Source organism: Ruditapes philippinarum, unplaced genomic scaffold (genome assembly GCF_026571515.1).
Source record: "Ruditapes philippinarum isolate M1 unplaced genomic scaffold, ASM2657151v2 ctg2373_1_1_1_1, whole genome shotgun sequence".
NCBI classification, from domain to species: Eukaryota; Metazoa; Mollusca; class Bivalvia; order Venerida; family Veneridae; genus Ruditapes; species Ruditapes philippinarum.
Window position 1 is genome coordinate 50,478 of NW_026853855.1, and position 25,167 is coordinate 75,644.

The following is a 25,167-nucleotide window of genomic DNA, read 5'->3' on the forward strand; positions in this document are numbered from 1 at the left end:
AAATATCTTATGTTCTATATGAACTAATGGCTTAATAATTTTCACACTTATCAATACAATGTACATGATATTGCCAAGTTATATAAATGTGCCATCCATTTTCCCAGTAATTTTCTCTTTTTATCACTTTGAAAATAGGGCCTTGTATGGTTAACCTATTCCGCCAAGTTGGATTTATCAAAAAAATTCACCTAATTACTTAATTTATTTAATGATATCTTTCATATTTGGTAGGTGGATACCTTTAACGGTCCTCTCAAGGTCACTTGTGTAAAAAAATAAATCCAAACATTTCTGCTCATACAGCCTTTATTTTTAAGTTAATGTCTTTCATGTTTATAATAGTCATACCAAGGGAGGTCCTCTTCCTTTTCCTTTAGTAAGGGGTCATTTGGGTCAAGGTCACCAATGTCAAAAATAGATTTTTAGCTCGACTATTCGAAGAATATGAGAGCTATTGTAGTCGCGTCGGCGTCCGCGTGGCGGTTGGTTAAAGTTTTTTGTAAAGTCAAATATCTCAATTATTACTTGAGATATTCAATTGAAACATACAATACTTATTTATAGTAACAAGGTACATCAGATTGACAAGTTGGATAACTCTGCCTACAATATTGACAGAATTATGCCCCTTTTTAACTTAGAAATTTTGGTTAAAGTTTTTTGTAAAGTCAAATATCTCAATTATTGCTGGAGATATTCAATTGAAACTTACAATACTTATTTATAGTAACAAAGTACATCAGATTGACAAGTTGGATAACTCTGCCTACAATATTGACAGAATTATGCCCTTTTTTAACTTAGAAATTTTGGTTAAAGTTTTTTGTAAAGTCAAATATTTCAATTATTGCTGGAGATATTCAATTGAAACTTACAATACTTATTCATAGTAACAAGGTACATCAGATTGACAAGTTGGATAACTCTGCCTACAATATTGACAGAATTATGCCCCTTTGGAACTTAGAAATTTTGGTTAAAGATTTTTTGTAAAGTCAAATATCTCAATTATTGCTGGAGATATTCAATTGAAATTTAAAATATTTTTTTTATAGTAACAATGTTCATCAGTTTGCAAAATTGCATAACTCTGCCTGCAATATTTGCAGAATTATTGCCCCTTTGAAACTTAGAAATTTTGGTTAAAGGTCTTCAAAGATATTTACTTGAAACTTTACACATGCACTTAGGGTCATAATTGGAGGGTCATAATTGTATGTCACTGACCAAGTTCCATAACTCAATTTTACATTAAGGCTGATTCATATCCCCTTTTCTACTTAGTCTCTTGGTTAATGTTTACATGCAAGTTTTACATATCTCAATAACTATAAAAAATATTTATTTAAAACTTCACATATGCATTAAGGGTCATAATTGTAGGTCACTGACAAAGATCCATAATTCTATCTTGCATTTAGGCTGATTTTTCTCCCCTTTTTCAACTTAGAGATTCATGGTAAAGTTTTGCTTGTAAGCTGTTATCTCAAAAACTACTGAAGGGTTTGTGCCTTTTTTTTGGGACAATTTTATGCATTCATAATAATAAAGCAGTGATTTACTTGATAAAACATCTTAATAACAAGCCTTTGTACCTTTTCTGTCAAATTTATGTATTCATAGGTAATTAGTATTATTATACTCAATAAAACACCCTTGTGACATTACCTTCCGAATAGTCAAGCCAATACTGTATAATTAGACTCTCTCTAAGGCCTATAACATGAATTTATAAAAAAAATTAGCTCTTTTGTGAACTTAAAAAATTTAACATTATCAAGGCTCTTTTACTATCAAGCACTTAGAATAGTCGAGCGTGCTGTCCTACCGACAGCTCTTGTTTAAAAATATTTTTACTGTCAAGAATCTGAGCCGGGAGCATTTGTGTTAACAAACACGTTCTTGTTTCATGTTATTTTTAAATCACTTAGACTTTGCAATAAACAAGGTGTATGGCTTAATTCATTACAAGATTTTAAAGTTGTTGGTATTCCAAGAGGTAAATATTTAACATTTAAAAATGATATTTGATGTTGATTTTCAGCGTATGGTTAATAGAACAGATTTGCTCAAACAAGCGGAGAAGGTAATGGAAGATCTAGCTAGTTCCCGGGCAATGCTCGAAATACAATATGAAAATGAGGTATTCTTTTACTTCTTACTTTAACTGTACAGTAATCTCCTCTTATAACAATATTCTAGTCAAATTTATATTGTTATATCCGGATATCGTTATATCCAATAGGCAACCAATTTGAAAACAATGAGTTGGGACCACTGCATCAGCATCATTTTAAGTGTTATATCATTACATAAGCAACCTCGTTAAAAGTGGAGTTTACTGTATATGCAATGGTATGTTTTAATTTAATGCTTTTATAATGAATGGTGTAGTTGTAAAATTTTGTTGAGGCTTAGTAGGCTTTTCATTGTCACTGTTCACATGTTAAGTGGGATAGGAATCGACTTTCCAGCTTTGTAGAGCAAGATCCTGCGTGCTCTTTGGTTCAAGTGTGCACCTTGATAGAACCATAGACCTCATATTAAGTTGCTTGACAGCAAAAAAACTTTGTCATTTTAATTTTTGGGGAAAACTACATGATTTTTAAGGAATTGTTCTAGGGGAAGCTGCCCTTCAGCAGCCCCTGCTAAAGAAGGAAAAAGGCCCGCTCTTAACTAATTTTTATAATGTTGAATGTTAATCATTACAGGTTGGTACTGGGTTAGGACCAACACTAGAGTTCTATGCGTTGGTGTCTAGAGACCTACAGAGAGCTGATCTAGAGTTGTGGAGAGGTGACGTGATTGTGGAGAAAGACTCGTCAGGTATTTGCTTTACTTATAAGTCATTGACTCTTGTTAAAATGGTTCAAAGTTATATAGGTTAAATTGCTATTGTCCCAAGTTAATAGCTGTAATGTGAAGGTTTTTCTTATAGGATCTGTATTATTCATTTTCAGGGTAAAAATTATTGTGAGTATATATATATATATTAAAAAATGCAAGAAATTGTCTTATTTTAACAACAGAACATTATAATTTCACTTGATATCTTCATTCGCTACTCAGTTTCTATGTTACATTGGTACTATTCAACATCCATTTGTCTTAGTTTATTGTCAGTTATATCAAAAATTTATTTTACTTATGAAAGTGTTATTTTACTGGATTTAAATAAATACAATTTTAGAAAATGTGACTTGTGGTAACGTTCATAGACAAGCTGGTGCACAATATTGATTCTTATAGACTTAGTGGTTTTATGTTTATTAAAACAATATCAACTTTAGAAAAATATCAACTTTAGAAAAATATTAACTTAAGAGCTCTCCAGAAAAATTGTTTAAAAAAAACATGCAAGCTGTTTCTTCAGTTCATGTACAGATACTAATGTCTATATAATTACAGGTAATGAGACTGGTAACCAGTACATTCATTCTAATTGTGGCTTGTTCCCGGTTCCCTTGGCAAGAAACACAAAAGCAACTGTGGTAAATAAGATGAAGGCAAAGACAAAGTTTTTAGGGAAGTTAATGGCAAAGTCTCTCATGGACTCCAGAATGGTAATACAACTTAAATTTTCTTAGACTTGTTGAAATTAAAATAGTGGCATAATTGTACATGTATATCATATACTTAGTGTTTAGGTTAGTCATGTCAGCCCACTTGGCTCAATAGCATTGGATTATCAATCCAGGTGTGCCTAGTTGAGTGTAATGACTATTTGACTCAACCCTGATTTAGAAATTATGTGGGATTATTAGTCACTCATTTTCAGAGAAATTAGTAATTACTTGTTACTTATCCAGTAAAGCTGGTTAGATGGATCAACAGCCAAGATATGACCAAAAACATGCGTTAAAATCAGTGTTAAAACCAGAAGGGGAGGGGGGACAAGGAAAAAATAGGTCATATGTTAGTTTCCTTGCACAGCTTTGTAGCATTTACCTTGTTGTTGTTGTTTTCTCAGAAGATCAAAATTTAGATTTCTGGTGGGTGTATGCTAAATCCATTAGAAAAATGATACTAATAAATTAATTCCTTGGGCTATTAATTCCTTGGACCTTGGCCTCAGCAGTACAACAGTATCAAATATGAATTGAAACAAGTGTAATTAAACATGTGTAGTATTTTAAAGATAAGTATTGGTTACTTTATCTTGAAAACAATTAAGTGTTATGTGATAAATAGCTATTAACTTGTACATGTATATTATAATGCTCTATCAATTACAATTGATATATATTTTTTTTGCAGCTGGACATTCCATTTAGCCGAGTTTTCTTCAAATGGTTGCTGGGACAGGAGCATAGTTTGACATCTAGTGATTTACAGTATATAGATCAGGTTGTTTCTAAGTCTTTCAATCAGCTTGAAGATATTCTACGACAAAAGCAGAGAATTATGGCTGATAAATCTCATGTAAGTTGATTTATGTACAACTGCTTATTTCTACGCTTTATACAGTTGGAAGTGATTTGCAGGGCAAAATTTTTCTGAGAGTTTCTGATTTTGAAGTACTGCCTTGTCTCAGGAATACATTCGGTTACCTCTTATATGGTGTCTAGGTGATGCCCTTGTAAGTGCTGATGACTGCAAATAAATTGCCTTTTACTACTGTTGATTTAGAAAATTATATAAGGTGCAGCAAAAAAAATGTCATTAATATCTCCATAAAAGGGAAAACAAGGGGAAAATTCCCCCATCCTTCAGTTAAGTTACTATTACTCCATAATAGACAGAGAGCTCTGATAACTATGGGGGGGGGGACTGTTTAGTACTGGTACAATATTATCATCAATATTAATATATAATCTTACCAATGAAACTAAATACTAAATAGTATTTGATTTAACATTTATAGACAGAAGAGAGTCGAAGACTGGCTCTAGACAATCTAACAATGGATGGATGCAGTATAGAAGATCTCGAATTAGATTTTACCTTACCCGGATATCCTAATATAGAACTGAAAAAGGGAGGCAAGGATAAACGTGTTACATTAGAAAATCTGGAGGAATACTTGCAGGTAGGCACAAACTTTCAAACTCAATACACCCAAATTTCCTTTGAAATATGATTAGTTTTACAATGACAGTAGAACAAGCAATAAAAAAGCATTATATAAGAAAACTCATATATATATACATTAAGCTGAATTATGATTTCACCACTGACCACTGAAGGTTCGAGTCATGCCAGCTTGTTTGGATTCTTCATGTGAGAAAGCTTATGTTGGTGGTTCTACTCGGGGTGCATGTTCATGCCTGAAATAATGTACAGAGGGGCACCTTAGGTCTTCCTCCAGCAGTAAAGCTGGAAAGTCGCCATATGACCTTAACTGTCATGGTGCAACTTTAAACCAAACAAAAAACACCAAAACATTAAGAATTCAGATTTATTTTAATGTGATTACTAAGTAAAGAACTTTAATTACCAAAATAAAGTTTTATATAATCATAAAACTTTATGGGAATTGTATGACTAAGACTTATTTTCACTTTCTCAATACTTCTACAATGAATTATGATAAACTTTGGACCAGTTTCATTGCTCAATTTAAATTCAGCAATTTGTAGAAATGGAAGAATTCGAAGAATTCTTTTGCATATGGAAATAAGTGTATAATTGACATATATAATTTTGTAGTTGGTGACACATTGGAGTCTAGTGGAAGGTGTATCACGACAGTTTGATTCATTAAGGGAAGGCTTCGAGTCAGTATTCCCTCTTAGTTCTCTACAAAGTTTCTATCCAGAAGAGGTAAGAATCTGTTGTAGAAAATGTTTTAGTAATCTTATAGATTCACAAATTAGGCAAGTAATGGTATTTTAGGATTTTAAAATTTATTTCAATTACATTTATCCTAATATAAAAATAAGTTTATACTGTATATATTCATAACACAATAATCAGCCAGAAAAGTGACAACTCGATTTTGTAATATATAGAAATGAGACATGGTCAGACGTCTTTGTTGGGGTAAAATTTCATTGGATTGACCTTCCCACAAAAACTATAATACTAGTAATGATTTTTACAGTATTGATATAAACGTAGCTATATTTTTGTGCTTTGTATTAACATTTGTATAGTTTTAAACACAAGACATTTTTGGAACATATGTTCTTGTTTGATAAATAGTTAAACCATTTGTATTGTCAATTAGCAAGTAGTTAGGCTCAGTTCTATAAATTTCAGTCAAATAAATTATCATATTGCCGAGTTGCTGTTAAGTCATAGTGCACAGCAGAAAATATAGCATTTTAAGGGTTTATTAAACATGTTTTGGGCTGTGGGAAACCACTTTTATTTGGCTGTAAATTATAGGGTGAAAATGCACTGTATAATACTACCTGCCAAGGTTGTTTCATTATCATTCTTTGCTTTCCAGTTGGAGTTACTATTTTGTGGTCACAATGAGGAATTGTGGGACACGAAAGTTTTAATGGAATGTTGTCGGCCAGATCATGGATATAATCACGACAGTCGTGCTGTAAAATACCTGTACGAGATACTCAGTTCATATACACCTGATGAACAAAGAATGTTCCTACAGTTTGTGACAGGCTCGCCAAAACTGCCTGTTGGAGGTTTGTTACTTCATATACATACTGTTTTAGTATTTGTACTATAAATAAAGTTATTGGCCAATGAATTTGAAAGAAATGCATATAGTGGGAGGAAATAATGTGGGGGGGGGGTTTATTATGTTAATAGAATAATCAAACTTGCTGTATTGGCTGGCTGAGTTGAAGGTCATTGCCAAAAACTATGTGATTTAACACTGAATACTTTTGCATAAGAAAAGATGGTTAGTAATTAACTTTAATGTCTGTTCTTTGTAATAATATATAGATTGAAACCTTGGCTTTCATCAAGAAATATATTATTATTAAGGGTGTCATGGTTAGCAGAAATGTTAACCATTTAAAGGGCAATTTAATAACAGTATTAAACGTAAAACCAACCATACTAAAAGAATTCTTTGATTTTTGACATTAACTTTTTTTTATTCATATAAAGATAGCACAATTTGTGTGTACTTTGTTGTACTTGACAATAATTTCAAAACTTATTCTATTATGGAGTAACTGTTGTCTACTAGGACTGTACCATGCAAGATAATATAGCATGTTACCAAAAAAGTAGATTAAAATACAAAATATTATATCTTCACATAAAGAAACAAATGTAATGTTTAAAATCAATCAAAAATTTATAAGGTTTTCATCTAACGTCGGTTACTGGTTATGAAATTTGCATCCGGTTTAAGGCTAAAAACCAGCTGACCCGGTAATAAACGAATAAATGTGACATCCCTTATTATTATGTTACAATATCACTTAAACAAGGTTATGATCAACAAGATAAACATGAAATCTTTTGAAAAAATTTATTTTCTTCTTTCAGGTTTCCGTAGTCTTAGTCCGCCTTTGACCATTGTTCGCAAAAGTTTTGAAACAACAGAAAATCCAGACAGTTTTCTCCCGTCAGTAATGACATGTGTAAATTATCTTAAACTGCCAGACTATTCCACAGTGGAGATCATGCGTGACAAACTACATCTTGCTGCTAGTGAAGGACAGCTGTCATTCCATCTATCATGATTCATCATTCTGTCAAATTATAATATAATAATGATGTATTCTTACCATGTAAAAAAAAAGAATTGGAACAGAAATTTAGATTGTTTTTAAAATAATAGAATAAGCTCCATTTCTTCACATGCAAAGGCAAATAATTGCAGTATATGATCTTGACGTAGAAAATGATTTGATCTTTTCTTGCTGCGGGATAGGTTTGAAAATTAGAATTTAATTCAGTTTGAAATTGAAAGGAAAAGTCCTTAGGATTCTTTTACGTTACGTAATTTTGAATGAATTCAAAATGTAATTGGATTGTTCTTCCCACTGGTAATATTTGTTCACAAACCGGTCTGTTACAAAACTTTGAACTTAAAACATATTGATGAAGCATTGGAACATTTTATTTCCTCTATGCTGTAGATAGTCATCCTAGAAACTTTGTAGATACTTGTTGAGAAGTTGTCATGGATATACACTCAATATAAAGCACCTGGATGTAAAGTAACACAGTTTGATTATTATAAAAGCAATTTTTTAGGACTAATGTTTATTAAACTAGTTGCGCCTTGTTACCAATGTTCACCATTTGTAAGCCAATCAACTTGTCACGGGGGTGTGTCTCAGTTTGAAGGGATGTGTTTTGTATCAAGGGGCGTGTCCTGCATCTTGCTGAGAAGATTTTTTTATTTATTTCCAATTAAAATCATGCCAGCGTATTACGACACAATCTCAAATATTTGCCAAGTGATATCATCACTTTCACTTTCATCAATAACTGTGTAAACCTGCCTCACACTTGCTTTGCCCTTAATTTCCAGCAAACACTATACTGTAGCTGTACAATTTTTATTCGAATATTGAAACATTTATTCAGAATTTTCTAGTGTTATTTCTATTTAGCATTTGTTTATCTGTGAATGTATCAAAATTAAGTCCAAATTCAACATTTCCTGAGAAGTTTTCAGTTTAGATTTTTTTGTTAAAGATTCAGTACAGTCAGACCTTAAGGCTTATGTGGTATACACAGATTAAGACCGGCTTGGTATAGTGAGATCTTAACTCAGACTTGTAATGATTAAGTGGTATGTTCAGACAAAACTAAAAAGTCAAAAATAGTAATTACCTTGGTAGCTACATCAAAAATCATGTATAATTTGTTTGTTTGGTATGTTCAGGTTGAGGTTTGCTTTACATTAAGATTTGCTGCTTATTATATTCTGATAAAGCCATGCTGTTGAGTAGCCTCCTAGTAGTTTAAGGGTGCTTGAAAATGACTTAATATGTTTTTGTTAGAAAGTTAATTTTGAACGCATCCCGATATGGTGGGTATGAAAGACCATTTTGTGAGTAGGAAATGCTTTCTTAGATGATTAAATAGTGGAAGAAAATATAATTGTTTTATAAATCTGTTTGGAAAAAGGTTGAATATATATTGTTGTTAAATTGAAAACCTATTTCATTGTGTGAATGGGAATAAATGGTTCTATGTAGGTGTTAGAAGTTGTCCACATCATATACATGTATAACGAATTTTGTCCCTGGGTATACAATTTGATGTAAATATTCTTGTTGTTATTTTTCTTTTTTTTAAAGTGATTAATGTATTTTTGTTAATTTACAACATAATAATCTTGTATTGAGTTAAATTTTCTTTTTTTATTGTGCTTTTTTTCGTTAGATGTTGTTTTCTATTTTTTGTTCTCACATGTTAATTTAGGTCGGTTTAATATGTTTTATTTAACAAAGGTATTTAATTGTATAGAGGGGTGATGTAGTTATTTTAGGAGAATGTTAAGTAACGAGCAATAAGTCCTAGTAAGAAATGTGCTTAACTGTGTAAATGCAGTCGGATCTCCGTTATGATAAATATACAGGTGCTGTCACGAATTAAACTCTGAAATATAAGTAAGAAACATGTCCTGTTCATTATTGAAAAATGATAACAGTTTGATTTTATCAAGTAAAACATTAAGTTACATATTCGGATTGCATTTTGGTTGTTACAGGTAAAATAAATCTTGGTTGTATTACCCTGATACCTTAAAGGCCCATCATGCCTTGGAAATGCTTTCAATTTTATTTTTCATAAGGTGTTTGTTTATTTTCAGTGCCCTGGAATATTTCCAAAAAAAAAATAGTTACTCATTAGCAAGTAGAAAACCTGCGATTGGTTTTTGAGAGAATTTATTTTCTTCTATGTATTAATACAAGAGTGTAATTTTAACAATATTTCAATGTTTTCCAAAGGCTATGCTATGTAAGTGCTGTAAATTATATAGATTAATTCTCATGGAAATGTATTTGGTCATCACTGTTAAATAAATTTAAAACTTTGATGTATTGATTTTCTAGTCGAAACAATTCTACAACAGGGCTGTGTTGATGTTTTCTGTGATTGGTGACTTATCTGTGCCAGGCCAGCCTGCACATACTGTACAGACTGTTCACTAAATACTTCATATCAAATAGTTATACAAAAATCCATTAATCCTAATGATGGACATTTCCAGATTCAAAACAGGCAAATCTGTTATAAGGCTATCTTTGGGTAACTTTAGGTATAGAAGTAATTTAATATGTATATGTTACTCTGACAATAATGTTAATGATTAAATGAAAGAAAAAAGTTTGTTTTAAGTAGCACTCTTATAATTTCATATAGAGACATAAGTTATCCAGTATATTCATTGATTGAATGTAACAGAATTGTTTCTTATCATAATAGTATAAACAGTTTCTGAGAAAGAAAAAGAACGCATTTTTGACAACCTTTTCTTGTTCTCCTTTTTGTTTTTTTATATTACCAAATATTTGTGTTCAATATCTTCAATTGATCATTTTTATGTTCAGTTCATTTGATTTATAAAATGTTTCATTCATTCATTGTCATAATTTCCTCTTATTTTTCATTTGAAAGTTTCTTGTAAAAAGATCAATATGAAGTTTGTATCATGTAATTACTTTGAGATACTCTTCTTAGATTTTAAAAGAAACTGTGAAGGTTCAATTCATAACCAACTAAGTTTGTACTTTGATTTGTGTTGTTTTTTTTTTTCCTAAAGGCAAGAATGTAGATTAGTCAGAAGTTTACCCCATTGTCAGTATCAAAACATTGTGGTAAAATACCAGTGTCGCAAGTCATTGTGGTAAAATATGGTAGAATACAGTTCCACTAGTTTTTGTGGTAAAATACGGTGTCACAATCATTGTGGTAAAATGCAGAATCACAAGTCATTCTGGTAAAATATAGGGCAAAGAAATATGTACTATTGATGTCACAAATCTGAAAACTTAATAAGGAACATAACAATTCTGATATATCTTGAAGCAATAGTAGAGTTCAATTCTGGCCTAGAGGCTATAGGAGTTTCTTTTTAGCTCTGAATTATGGCTAGGAAACATAATGATGATTTATTTGAATGCTACTATAGGTGACCTTGCTATATTAGAATTGTAATGTTTCACCTTTTAACATTGAAACCTAGAAAGCATTGTCAATTTGTCACCTTAGTGCAGTAACAGGTTTACTCCTATTTACTTATATATAGAGTTAACTGGTTATGCACTAAGGTGACAAATTATTCCCACATATCATTATTTCAGATGTCAAAATATGTTAAGTTTATAAACTGCATTTAATAATTCACAGTTCAGTACAAATGAAAATAAATCGTTTTTAAAGCTACTAGGTTGAAAAATAAAATGGGGTATGGGTGTAAAGTTTATATAGATTTGTTACAGGTTATCTTGTGTATGTCTTAAAATATGTTACATGGTGTAGTAGTTTATGGGTGTTTATGTAAGTATAGGAAGAGATTCATGTACAATATAATTTCATCACCTTAGTGCAGTAACGGAATTAGTTCTTCTAAATGTTAATAGGAGTTACAATCAGTTACTGCACCAACGTGACAAGTGTGTTGTATTTATGGAGACTGACCACTATCACAAATTTCATGAAAGAATCATTTATATTCTCTACTTTAGACTAAAGAAGTTTGCTTGTTTTTCTCTCTCTCACATCATTGTATATTGATATTGATTCATCAATACATTTCAACTAATTGTCTGACTGTTTTAATATACTGTGTTTGATATTCAACAAAAAAAAATGTTAATAGAGAGATATAATTAAAGTGAAGAATTGTGAAAAACATTTGTTATTTTATTTTTGGTACCTTTTATTTCACCACCTTCCCTCAATCATGATCAAGTTTTTTATCTTGATTTTATTTTTTGGAAGGGTTTTATTTTTATGTCGCGCCAACACGGGATATATGGTGTTAACTGTCCAGCTTTGGTGAATGTGAGAAATTGCTTTTATTAAGGAGTTGTCTTGATGTTTACATTCTGTAAGCAAGCTGGATAGATTCCTCACATGAAAGAATCCAAAGTCCCTTCAGGATAAGACCCCACAGCAGTGAGGGACTAGTGGTTTGAAGTCGACAACTTTAACCTCTCGGCCAAGGACGCACCTCATCTTGCAAAGATATTTGGCATGTAGCATTGGACCCCAAAAAGTTCAATAAATTATTATATTGAGGTAAAGATTGGTTTGCCTTGTGGTTCTGTAGTTTACATACACTTCTATTAGGAATTTCCCAACAAAGCATAAATATTCTGCATGAAGCATCAACTTGCGATCTTTTCACAAAAGTTTAATACATTATGCTCCAGGGGTCAGCTCACTCCTCTCTGGGGGTCATTTAAAAGGATGTTAGTATACATAGCAGAATGAAAACTGTACAACAAATATTATTTTCTTGAATTTCAGATTATTTGAATTGCTGGATGTCAGTCAAGTTTTCATGATCATGTTGTATATCATTATGCACAATCTCTTTAATCATGAACTCCACCAGTCATTGGGGTTGATTTACAAATTACCCCAAACTTTGTATTAATGATTGTATGTACATGTGCTCCAAGTAAATTGTATGAGTGGCATTCAAAAATAAATCTAATGCATAAGTGTATTTGTACAGGGTCAGTCGTAAAAATAAAATATATTGTATTACTCCAAAATCTTTTCTGGCACAGCACAGTTTAGAATTTTGATACTTTGTAAAACAAGCAATTATCATAGTATTGCAAGCAATCCATAAGTCCCCTACCGGCTAGAGCCCCAGCAACATTCTGAAGGGCCATTGGCCATTCACTTATGCTTCTATTTTAAGTAAATTTGTTGAAAAAGTTCTTTAAAAGTGATCACAGGAAACAGTTTTTATGTACAGACAGACAGACGGACTGAAGGACACTCTAAAGTTATTTTTTAAACATCCCTGTTATCAAAATATAACATTTTTAAAAGCAAAATTTTTAAAAAGGAGATAACTCTTAAATAAAGATGCAAGATGTCATACATAATGTGAGTGTAACAAAGAACAATTAGTAATGAAGGTATGAATAATGAATGTTTATTTTGAATTTGAAGTAAGTGAAAAGTAAAAGAACGAATAGGAAAAATTAAAAGTTTAAGGAGGAGATAATTCTGGAAATATGGATGCTAGATTTATAAACCTTGTCATATTATTATGATGTGGGAGTTTGAAGAAAATCCTATCATGATTGAAGAAGTTGGAACTTGGAGTAAAAATTACCAATTTCTCGAAAAATAGTCCAAGTTCAAAAGGGGCATAATTCTGGAAATAGTCTTGCTAGAGTATTGAACTTTCTCACAAATGTTGAGTGATAATAAGAAACATTTATATGAAGTTTGAAGTAGATACATTCAGAAAAAAAAGAAGTTATTAAAAAAAAAACATTTTTTTTTCATGAAAATTTTAAGTTAAAGGGAGGTAATTCTGATAAATTTTGTGCTAGAATTGTAAACCTTGTCACACATGATGTGGTTGATGACTAGCAACTTATATTTAAAGTTTGAAGAAAATACCTTAAGAAATAAAGATGTGCATAATTTCAAGACTGTCATCTACCCATATGTCAAGTTTCATAAAAATATTTTCAGTACTTTTTGCGTTATCACTGGATTCAGGTTCTGTGTAAAATGTGCCATATTTTCAGTCTATTTGTTGCCATAGCAACCTGAATTTTCAGCATAGGAAAAAAAGAAAAAGACGTGCATAATCTCCATACTGCCGTCTATCCATATATCAAGTTTCATAAAAATATCTTCAGTACTTTTTGCGTTATCGCGGGATCCAGGTTATGTGTAAAATTTGCCATATTTTCAGTCTATTTGTTGCCATAGCAACCAGAATTTTCAACATAGGAAGAAAAGAAAAAGATGTGCATAATCTCCATACTGCCATCTATCCATATATCAAGTTTCATAAAAATATCTTCAGTACTTTTTGGGTTATCGCGGGATCCAGTTTTGTGGACGGACGGACTGACAGACGGACAGAGGGTAAACCTAAAGTCCCCTCCAGTAAACCGGTAGGGGACTAATAATGGCATTGCCTATTCCCATAAACATTACATTAAATACAAGTATTTGTTGTTGTTTAACTTTTACATCGCACCAACACAGTACAGGTCATATAATATGGCAACTTTCCAGACTTACAGGCAGAGTAAAAGCTCAGGAGCCCTTCTGTGCAATATTTTTGCATTAGTAGAATCACCATTGTTCCTTAAGCTAGCTGGATATAGCTTCCTCACATATGGAAGAATCCCAAGTCCCTGTCATGATTCGAACACAGAGCAGTGACAGATAAAAAAAAATTACTGTGTCTTGGAAATTGGGGACTTTGATAAAGATACAAGAACAGTCTTAGAAATTGTACATCATTTATTCAATGCATATGGTAATAAAATAGTCAACATGATCGTAACAAGTTCTCTGGAAAGTGATAAAATAAACTTCAACAGGATGAGATAAGGATGAGATAATTGAGCCGCGTCACGACAAAACCAACAGTGCGTTTGCGACCAGCATGTATCCAGACCAGCCTGCGCATTTCGCGCAGTCTGATCAGGATCCTTGCTGTTCGCTATCAGTTTCTCTACTTGTTATAAGGTTTGTAAGTGAACAGCATGGATACTGATCAGACTGTGCGGATGCGCAGGCTGGTCTGGATCCATGCTGGTCGCAAACGCATTATGTTGGTTTTGTCGTTGCGCAGCTCATATCGTTGTCAATGATGGGAGATAAGATGCATTATTACAAGATAGGAAGATGTTTGAGAAGTATACATTATACATATGGCATGTAACAATAACACTAGACTGTACTGACCAACAGACAGTACAAAATATTTATGTATATATATAACTATTCTTTTTCATAATTGAAATTTTTTTTTTCCGTAATTTTGATCATTATTTACTTTTTACTCCAAATGTTAACACTTCTGTAATTCCTTTTGTTATAACATAAAGAAATTCTAATGCCTTTCTCGATAAAAAAACATGTTAATGGAATCATTGAACTAAATTGTGAAATTACTTATCAGACAACTAAGTATTACAGTTATTTTCACTGAAAAATTACAACAATTCTGTCAAAATGAGCAATAAATGCAGATTTAATTCTGACAAAAGAAAAAATCTTTTTATTTAAAAAATCTGGAAACAAAGTAAAAGCCATTCAAGCAAAAAAAAAAAAAAAGATTGACAACCAAATTTGATACCTATTAACTGCATCTTAGTATACCAGTGAAATTTTTCAAAATAATGAAAATTAAAATTTTTCTGACCTAAAATAAAAATTCTGTTGACTTGAAACAATTTTTATAACTACGACCTTAACAAATATACTGTAAAGTCAACAAATTACTTTACCCAGAAATTCAACCTTACAAGCTTATCCTCTATCCTGATGAATACAGTACATATAAATTCACTTGTCGGAACTAATTGAAGAATTTTCTGGAGAAGAATTTACATCGTACATAGCAATAACTGTTGACATCAATTTACAACAAAATAAAAAACATATTTTAGATTACCTCTTTAATTTATTCCCTGATTTTTACTTTCATTTAAGGCAAAACATTGTTTTTTTATACATACATTTAACAATTAATGTGAATATCACACAGTCTAACACCTGACACCTATAAACAAACAAGACAGCAATACTGGTCCATCATCTCTTACACTAGACTTTCACCACTTTTAACAAAATCAACATCGAGCTAAAATCTCACATTTTACAATAGACCTGCCTATTATTTGTATGAACAAATGTAATACATCAACAATTAACCGTTCACCTGCTGAATTTCTAACATGAACTTGTCCAGTTTCTATTTTTAGGACTGTCCATTATCAATTTTCAGAGATATCAAGAAGAAAATTACCAAGTCTCTTATGACTTCAGCAGGATAAAGGTTACACAAAAACAAAAATTGAAAAACAAATGAGCCGCGTCATGACAAAACCAACATAATGGGTTTGTGACCAGCATGGATCCAGACCAGTCTGCGCGGATGCGCAGGCTGTCTGATCTGGACCCATGCTGGTTGCAAACACACTATGTTGGTTTTGTCGTGATGCGCCTCAAATTTCAACTCTACACTAATACACAAGTCTGGCCTTTAGTGTTAAAAGCATGGCAAATCATGTTAACAGTTTTAAAACATACATTCACACCAGATTTCTTGGTGGCCACTTATTGTATTCAACATTTCTTTGTTGGTTTTTTTTTTTGGCTATGTTTGAAGAAAACTTGCATAAATATAACCTAAAGTGTATACCAAATCATAACGCTAGTTCATAGCTTAGATATCTTACAGTAAATCACTGACAAGAAAACTTTCTAAGACAAAATAAAGGAAAATTCTGATGATTTTTCAGTTTTAACTTAACTTGCCAGTTCAATAATATTCAGGCCCTTCAACCCAGATGTTGTGGCTACTCTTGTTATACATTCAACTTTAATGTCTTCTTCAGGTGCAAGAAATAGTGAAGTTAAACCAATATTCCATTAAAAATCACAAAGATAAACAAAGATAAATATTGTCTAATCTACATCACAACATAAAAAGTATACACAGGTGAATCTTCTAAAATATACATTAAATTACAGTCAAATCATTTCCAAGTAACAAATTTGTAGTACATGACAGTATAGAGGGGTATTGAGGGGTTGACTGGGTGGACATAACTTTATAAAATGATATAGTTAATCTCCTCTGCATCATACATACAACAATAACTCATAGGCTCATTGGGTCAGGGTTTATATTATGTTATTGTATCACAGATGTTATTATAATAAAATAATTACTTAACAAATTTTCTGTTCATATATTAAAAATGCTTTTGGTCCGGAGGATTACTATAACCCAAATACTATGTTGAACGCAAACAAATGCTAAACCATTCATAGCTAACAACAAATAGTTAACTAACTTTAATATCTGTATCTTTGAATTCAAAAATAAACTTAATTCATATCTTGTCATTTCTGATAGCAACAAGAAACTTTGTAAGCAATTAACGGTTGCATTTTATAGTACAATGCTTTGTAATTTTCAAGAGAGTGAAAAGAATTCAAGTTTTACATACAATTGTAGTGTCCAGTGGATATAACATTAAACAATTCCCAACATTCTATGTGTCTAGATGTAAAAATTCCCCTTATTGTGAAAAAACAACAAGTTTTATTGTATTTGTGTTTGTGACCTTAATGATCATACAGTAAAAACAGCTTTTAATAATATAAATACCATATACAGGACAACTGTCAGATAATTGTAAACAGTAACATTTATTCCAATTAACACCTTACAAATATTCATGTATTAACTACCATGATAATATGAATACATAAGAAATTAAGTAAACCTTTTTTACCATGCTGAAACTGTCTATCTTTTGTCACCAGTATAGAGTCAGTATAGCTGACATGTCAGTGAATAGTCTATACTAATGGCCGATCAACTTCCATTATTTCCACAGGATATCCTTTAAAGACACATTATGCCTCAAAAGACAAATTAAATTTTTACCTCCTTAGAAAGGGCAAACCTGAATTTTGAAATGTTTAAATGATAGTTTGGAAAATGAAAGATGCTTGATGCATGAGGAAAGTTGGGATAAATGTGAAATGAACAAAGAAGTATTTTGACTTCCATACAAAATATTGACTGTAACTGTACTTATTGTCTAAAAGGAACAGATGAAAAAATCTGGTTCAGGAATTGGCCAATGATTTATTTTTTGTGTACTATTAAAAACACTACATTTTAAAAACTTTTGAGAGATAAAAAGCAATTCTGAGGCATAATGGGCCTTTAAATTCAAGTAAGCAGTTTCAAAATGGATAAGAACAAGTTGATTGAGTAACTTAAGCAGGATAAATATTACATATTAGTAAATTATACAATGATTTTCTTCCAAGACATACAATGAACATATGGTGATGAAAATTTCCCTATCATGATGAGATCATTAACTAGCAAATCTTTTACCTTCACTGTTGCATATGAAAACTTCCTATTTCTAACCCTGTCTTTACTTTACACTATAAAAACAGAACACCCCATTCAAGTGTAAAACAAAAATCAAACAGTATTAAACTAAAACTCCTTATTAAAATGGAATACAAGATTTTCTTACTTATAGATGTAATATCAAATAAATCATACAAGATTCATACAAGAAAACTATACTTTAATCTAGCCAATTTCATATTTTAACACCTAGATTTACAAAAACTGTCATTAAGTCCTTTTTATACAGCAAATTTAAACAGGTCATCTGGTATACATTCAAAGAAAGAGGCAAAATTTATAGGAATTGCAACTACCTATGTTTGATTACACTACTGCATGTATAATGTAAAAAAGAGCGGCCATTTTATGATCAAAAACAAAAACAATCGAGGAATAATGATCAAAACATGAAAGCAGTTAACAACAAAAACATGGGGGGACAAATTAATATCAGCATTCTAAAAATATGAACACATAGTGTAAATATGGCTAAATCTTCGTCAGTCTTAACACTGGTGCCTTCATTGTAACAAGATAACTGAGACTGGCACCTCTCTCAATGAAATAAAAAGAATGGTACTCTTCTCAGTGCAACAAACAAAATGAAACCTCTCAAGGTAACACAGACAGTGATACCTCTTAATTTAACACAAGTAGTACCTCTCAATGTAACACATATAAATCGTACCTCTCAATGTAACACATATAAATAGTACCTTTCAATGCAACACAAGAAATGGTACCTCTCAATGTAACACAGAGACATAGTACCTCTCAATGTAACACAGAGGAATCTTACCTCTCAATGTAACACATATAAATAGTACCTCTCAATGCAACACAGAGAAATAGTACCTCTCAATGTAACAGAGAGAAAGTGCCTCTCAATTCTACCTAAAGAATGATTTCTCTAAGACATTAAATCTGTGACTTCTCAATGTAAACAGCATTAACAATTCAATGGTACTCTCTATGTATGAAAAGTCATTGGTACCTCTCAATTTAACACAAAAAATGTACTTTTTATATTCTTTGAGATCTGCACCTCTCAATATAACAAACGGAAAATTTACTTCACATTGTTGTTTTCAATATAACAAATTAACATTTTTCAATGCAATTAGGTAATTGGTATCTTTATTATCAACAAAACAGTTGGCATCTTTTCAAATTATATCAAGACATTTTAAATTGTATCATCTTTAACTTGATGTTTGTTAAATAAAATTAAAAAAGATTTTTCTTATTTATATATGATATTAAAAAATATCCATTTTGACCTATCTGTCAGGTATCGAAAAATAAAATTCCTGAACAAGTTCTTGAATATACCAATCAAATATTTACTGGGGTTCAATGAACCAAGTTCACAAAGAAAATGTTAAATACTACATAAAAACAAATTTTCCAACACTTTATTATCATTTACACTGAACTTATTCAGCAGTTATAAATCATATTAATAATCAATTTATACTTATAAATGACAAATTTACATTTCTTTCGTATAAACAATTTTTTCTATCTCAAGTATTTTGAGAGGAATCCATTTCACAGGTTATTTTAGGAATCCATTTCACAGGTTAAAAAATAGTCACATTCTTAGAGAACAATAAAACATACAGATTTCACAAAATTGGAAGAAAAGTATCACAATTACTATTGCTATATCTACAATTTGCAATTCAATGCAAAAAAAAAAAAAAATTTTTTTCTTTACAATTCTAATGACCATTAATTGCTGACGTTTCCAGGCTATGGTCCCTTAAGCTATTCCAAATAAGTGTTTCAGACAATTTAACATCATCAAAATTAATTGGCAAGCTGGTATCAATGATTATTCAATCCTTGACAATCAACATTTAACAAACCCATGTTAACATTCTTCTTGTTATAAGATATTTAGACTTTATGGTGTCATCATATCTTAATTATTTTTTATGCCGTTTTTTCTTTATAAAAATACATATAAATCAAACATGAATGAAGAAATAATTGTTGTACATTAGCTCTGCATCTATTTTCTCATCAATACTGATTTAAACATTCACATAAACTTGTCTCAAATACACAGTCTATTATGGAAACCTGTTATCGAATATCTCCAACTTAGGTTTAATTTCGTGAAATATTCATTGTTAAAAACACTATTCTTAACCTATCATATAATTCAAACTGTTTTACCTTCATCACTTTGTACATGTAATAAACTAAAATATTTATTTTCTTGTAGTAAAATAATAAAAAAGAATTTTCTTTTTTTCTTAATAGCTTCAGCACTAAATGCTACACTATACATACTGCAAGCTTTACTGGTAAGTCTTACTATCCGATCAATATAGACAAAATATCTATAACTGACAGCCAGCACTGCAAACAAACACTCTTAAATTAATTTACTCCAGATTGAAAATTTATGGTAAAAATCTTGTAGATAACAGAAATCTTATCTATCCTGATAACACAACACTTTTTGACACTTGGGTGTGATTCTTTATACCAAAGCATTTCCATACACCAACACTCTGGGTAACTATTTCTTCTTGCCCTCCAGTCCTTATACCTGTCTAGCAGTTCCAAGACTTCCTTCATAATTCATTACTGATTTAAACTATATATTCTTCTACAACAGAATGAATGGGTTGAAACACTAAGTCATTATTTCAATAGGACTTGACCTATCAAAGTCATCGTCAGAAAAGTCATCAGATGGGGTTTCGATCACTCCCCTTGATTGTACATCAGAGTATGACGAGGAACCGATGCTCGGCTCGCGTGAAACAACTTCTGTATGACCTGTTGCCATGGCAACTTCATAGTCCATAGCATCAGTACTGTTAGTGTTATGAAAATTAGATGTGAGGGAGACTGGATAGGGCTGAGCTGTTACCTTTGATCTGAAACAAGAAAAAAAGTATATACAAGATCAAACATACCATCTCGTGTTCTAAGTTGTCAATTACAGGTGTTACTAATTTCAAAGCAATAGATCCTATGAAAACAAGAGCTGTTGGTAAAACAGCATGCTACAGTATTTTCAGTGCTTGATAGTAAAAGAACAGTCTAGCTAATGTAGAATTTTTTATGTTCAAAAAGCCTTTTTTAGGGCCATAATTCTGCAAAAATTCATGTTATGAGTTATCAGCCTTTGATAGTTACCACCTATTAAGCCTCAAAACCCTGGGTGAAAATTTCCATTAACCAAATTTTGTGAGATAGTATTTAAATAGCATTTCCTTATACATGAACATAAACATATTCATATGTCAAGCTAGAAGTTGTTACAACATTACACAGTTTACCTATTTTGAGAACTTCCTGAGGTAGGAGGTCTGATTCCACTTGGTCCAGCATTTGCCATACTGCCTCGTGCCAGCTCTAAAAGAATATTCAGTATTTTTTATTATACATTTTTTACTAAATATTGTCTAAGAATCAGTATTTATTCAATTTTACAATGCATTTTCCCTTCACATATATCTATATATCAGCATATAAGGAATTCATCTAAAAAATATTGGGCTATTTACCAGATATATATTTATATGGGAGCCAGTCATATAACATACTCGGAAATTTTCATTTTTATCGAAAGCAACAGATGTGACAACTTAAACAGCTGATTTGTCAAGGGGGATATTTGAATCTTCAGGCTAAAAATGGAATGAATTCTTAAAAGCCTTTTATTCCATATTGATGGCCAATTTGTTAATCATGAAAACCTGCATGCTAAACACCTGAAAATTTTAAACGGCATCATTTTTTTTCTTGCTAAACAATACCAGTGGTGCAAATTTCAAACTTATATATCTATAGTTCCAAATTTTTTCAATATTTTTCCTTTTTTATTGTGGGGTCAATATTCTATAAACTATAATTGACAAAATATGAAAATTTCAATATAAACAGCTGATTTACGTGAATTGTCAAATTTTTTTATACATATGAAAGAAAAAATATTGTTTTAGCACAATTATGTAAAAGACCTTTCAGTTTTCAAAAAGATGATAGAATAACAAGATTTTTAAACTTATATTAAGCACAATGTATTTAAAAATGACTCAAAATGGCAATCAGAGGATGTAATAATTGATACATAAAAGGCATCTATTGGTCAATTCCTTATATGTACATGGATATATGAGTATGTGCATAAAATCTTTTTATGTTTTGTACTACAATAACTATCTATAATTGATAAAAGCTAACTTACCAAAAACATACGGTTCTAAAGCTTTGGGTACAGTTCGAATACATTTTTGTAGGTCTGTCTCTGAACACAACCCTTTCTCGAGACCAAAGGCCATTCCCATACGCTTTAACACTTCTATATCATCATGTATTTCAAATGTATTATCAAAGTTGAACAAATATTCATCTCTGTAGAAGAAAGAATGGACATTAATATCAGCAGAAGATAATAAACAAAATGACATATTTTTATACAATTTCATCTCATATCACAGAAATGGACAAAGAAAGTTATATGTAATAAGAAAAGATTGTAATAAAACATACAATAAGAACATAGTATCCAACATAATTAGGAAAAAATTTGTACATGTATGCATGGTGTATATATGTTTCAAATGAATCTTGATGTTGGTTATGGTAAGGAATATAAATATAAGTAATTCCTTTACAGTAAGGTGAGGTGAGGCGAGTTAATATTTTTTACAGAGACATGTATATCATAATTTATGAATAATTCAACAGAACACCCGGTCTAATGGACCTATAAGTCACATTAATAATCACTCATAAGGTATCTTCACTCTACAAAAAAACATTGATCAGAAACATAGAAATCGATGCCAGAGAGAACAGGATAACTCTTATATTTGCATATGATCAAGATGAAGAAATTATGACAAGAGGGCCAAGATGGCCCTAGATCGCTCCCCTGACCCATCAAACTCATCCGAATAATTACCTAGAAAAGCATTCTGACCAAGTTTCATGACAGGTGAGTCAAAAATGTGACTACTAGTGTTAACAAGGATTATCCATATTTGGACAGTGTGACCTAGTTTTTGACCCAAGGTAACCCATATTCGATCTTGACCTAGAAATCATCAAAATAAACTTTCAGACCAATGTACAGGATATTTGGATCAAAACAGAAGCCACTAGAGTGTTAACAAAGTTTTTCTATTTTTAGCTCCTGTGATCTAGTTTTCCATCTGAGATGACCCATGTTATGTCAGCTATTACCTAGACAAGAAACCCGCTAGAGTGTTAACGAATAAGTGTGGACAGACGACGGACATTCAACGATCCTAAAAGCTCACTCTGAGCTAGCTCAGGTGAGCTAAAAATTGAAGTCTATACATACTTGTCTTTGGAGATACTACAATCTATCACAGTCTTTTTGTTGGTGTTTACTATAATATATGGCAATTGTATTGCAGAGTTCGGTGGTGGAGGTCCCTGAGATTTTTCCAACTCCCTGTTCCTTTGCACTAGATTTTTAAATGCAATTTGCTGTAAAAGAAAACAATACAATTTTAGGAAACAATACTAGCTAAAAATAATGATGAAATATTGGAAAATACATGAATGATGTCCTTATGCTTGTGTCTCACAACTGTACTACAGCTTTTTACAGCTCAACTAAACAGCAAAATATGAGCATCATGTCACTCAAAGTTAGGAAAAACAAACAATTTAATGATAATGTAAATCAAGGTCCTAAATGGCTACAAACATTTTATACATAAGGAAATATTATACCCCGGTATCTAAATAAGTATAATCATAGAATATTCAAATTTTATAATCAAACATTTACTTTAATCAAATACTTTTTTGTGCTTATGTAATTTGGCACATTTTTAAAAGCTAAAATTTCTTTCACCCAAAACCTTACAAAAAACATGTGGGAAACTAAAATAAAAAAAACAAAAATGTCAAGAAAAAAACAAACCCCTGTAAATTTTTAACCCCCGGGAGTTTTGATTTTTTGGGGTTTTTTATTTTTTTCTATTTTTTTTCTTTTTTTCCCAAAACTTTTTAAAATTAAACATATAGCATGACTTGTGAATCTCTTTACTTTTCCCCTTTAAATTAAACATCCACTTGGGTAATTTTAAAAAAAGCTTTCAGACTGCCCTTTTTTAAAAGCAAAGCTTTAAAATTCCCAAAAAAAAAAAACCACTTTCCCCCTTAAGGGCTGTAATTTTTAAAATCCCGCATTCTATTTTTTCTTTGTGTACCCAGCAAATTTACAAAAATGGTCATTTGGTTCCCCGCTCAGGAGACCCTTTTGTGCCAAAAATAACGCACAAAGGGAGACTGAAGGTCTTCCCTCACCAATAAAACAGGAAAGTCGCCATAAGGTCTTTACTATGTCAGCACAACATAAAAACCAAACCAAAGAAAAAAATCCAAAACCACTGAAGAAATTAAATTTTTTGCACTGTACTGAAAATATTGCAAAATAATTATCATAATACATTAAAATTTACAAAGATACAAAATAAAAAGGTATGAATTCCCAACTCAAGATTTAAATTCAAGGCATTATCGAAAATGGTCAATCTCAAAAAACAGACTGAAAAACTTAACCAATAACTGCTGCTGTTGGCAACTGATTATACCCATGCGACCATTGCAGAACAAGGTAAGTTGGCAGTCTGCACATTTTTGTTTCAATTTTAGTCTTTTTATAATATCTGACTGGTAAAAAAAAAATCTACCTATGGTCACACATTACTGTGGTTGCAAACACTGCGCAAAAATTGTTTAACCCTCAATAAGCATAGATCAAAAAAGAAGTCTTGGTAACCAGGGCACTCGTTTGGTCGTTTTTGGAGCTGAATATGGGTACCGTTCCCCTCTCAAAATCATATGTATTTTCCCCTATCTCCGAAAAAAAATCCCCTCTAAATTCTAAAATAAATCAACTTAAAGTAATTTGTTTGACTGGTTAGTTGATTTCAATAGTAGGAAAATTACTATTACTATTGAACCAATGGTAGGAAATAGTGTAATGAGTAAATGTGATAAAAAATACACTAAATATATGATAACATAAAATTTCGAATATTGCCTTAAAACGACGCAAAATTCCCCTTCCTTAGGGTATGGGTACCTGTCCCCAAAAGGTGTCTAGTGCCCTGGTGACTCATTTAAAAGTGTAATGTAAAAAACATCTGCAATCAGTGCAG

At 31.3% G+C, this 25,167-nt stretch overlaps 2 protein-coding genes across 2 annotated transcripts in view; one reads left to right on the plus strand and one right to left on the minus strand.

Moving 5' to 3' along the window:
* Positions 1–11,746, plus strand: part of LOC132738173 (E3 ubiquitin-protein ligase TRIP12-like) — a gene marked incomplete at its 5' end in the record, with an annotated part of 54,452 nt that extends 42,706 nt beyond the window's left edge. Inside the window, 8 exons of the mRNA XM_060725638.1 lie at positions 2,048–2,146; positions 2,715–2,829; positions 3,412–3,566; positions 4,261–4,425; positions 4,868–5,032; positions 5,653–5,766; positions 6,398–6,596; positions 7,417–11,746. Of these exons, the coding sequence (XP_060581621.1) occupies positions 2,048–2,146; positions 2,715–2,829; positions 3,412–3,566; positions 4,261–4,425; positions 4,868–5,032; positions 5,653–5,766; positions 6,398–6,596; positions 7,417–7,613 (1,209 nt within the window). The remainder of the gene's footprint in view (positions 1–2,047; positions 2,147–2,714; positions 2,830–3,411; positions 3,567–4,260; positions 4,426–4,867; positions 5,033–5,652; positions 5,767–6,397; positions 6,597–7,416) is intronic.
* Positions 11,747–14,328: 2,582 nt separating this feature from the next.
* LOC132738174 (transcription factor Dp-2-like) overlaps positions 14,329–25,167 on the minus strand; it is a 28,572-nt gene continuing 17,733 nt past the window's right edge. Inside the window, exons 6-9 of the mRNA XM_060725639.1 lie at positions 23,334–23,518; positions 22,212–22,378; positions 21,301–21,376; positions 14,329–20,895 (exon numbers count right to left, since the gene is read on the minus strand). Coding sequence (XP_060581622.1) covers positions 20,649–20,895; positions 21,301–21,376; positions 22,212–22,378; positions 23,334–23,518 — 675 coding nt within the window. The 3' untranslated portion in view covers positions 14,329–20,648. The remainder of the gene's footprint in view (positions 20,896–21,300; positions 21,377–22,211; positions 22,379–23,333; positions 23,519–25,167) is intronic.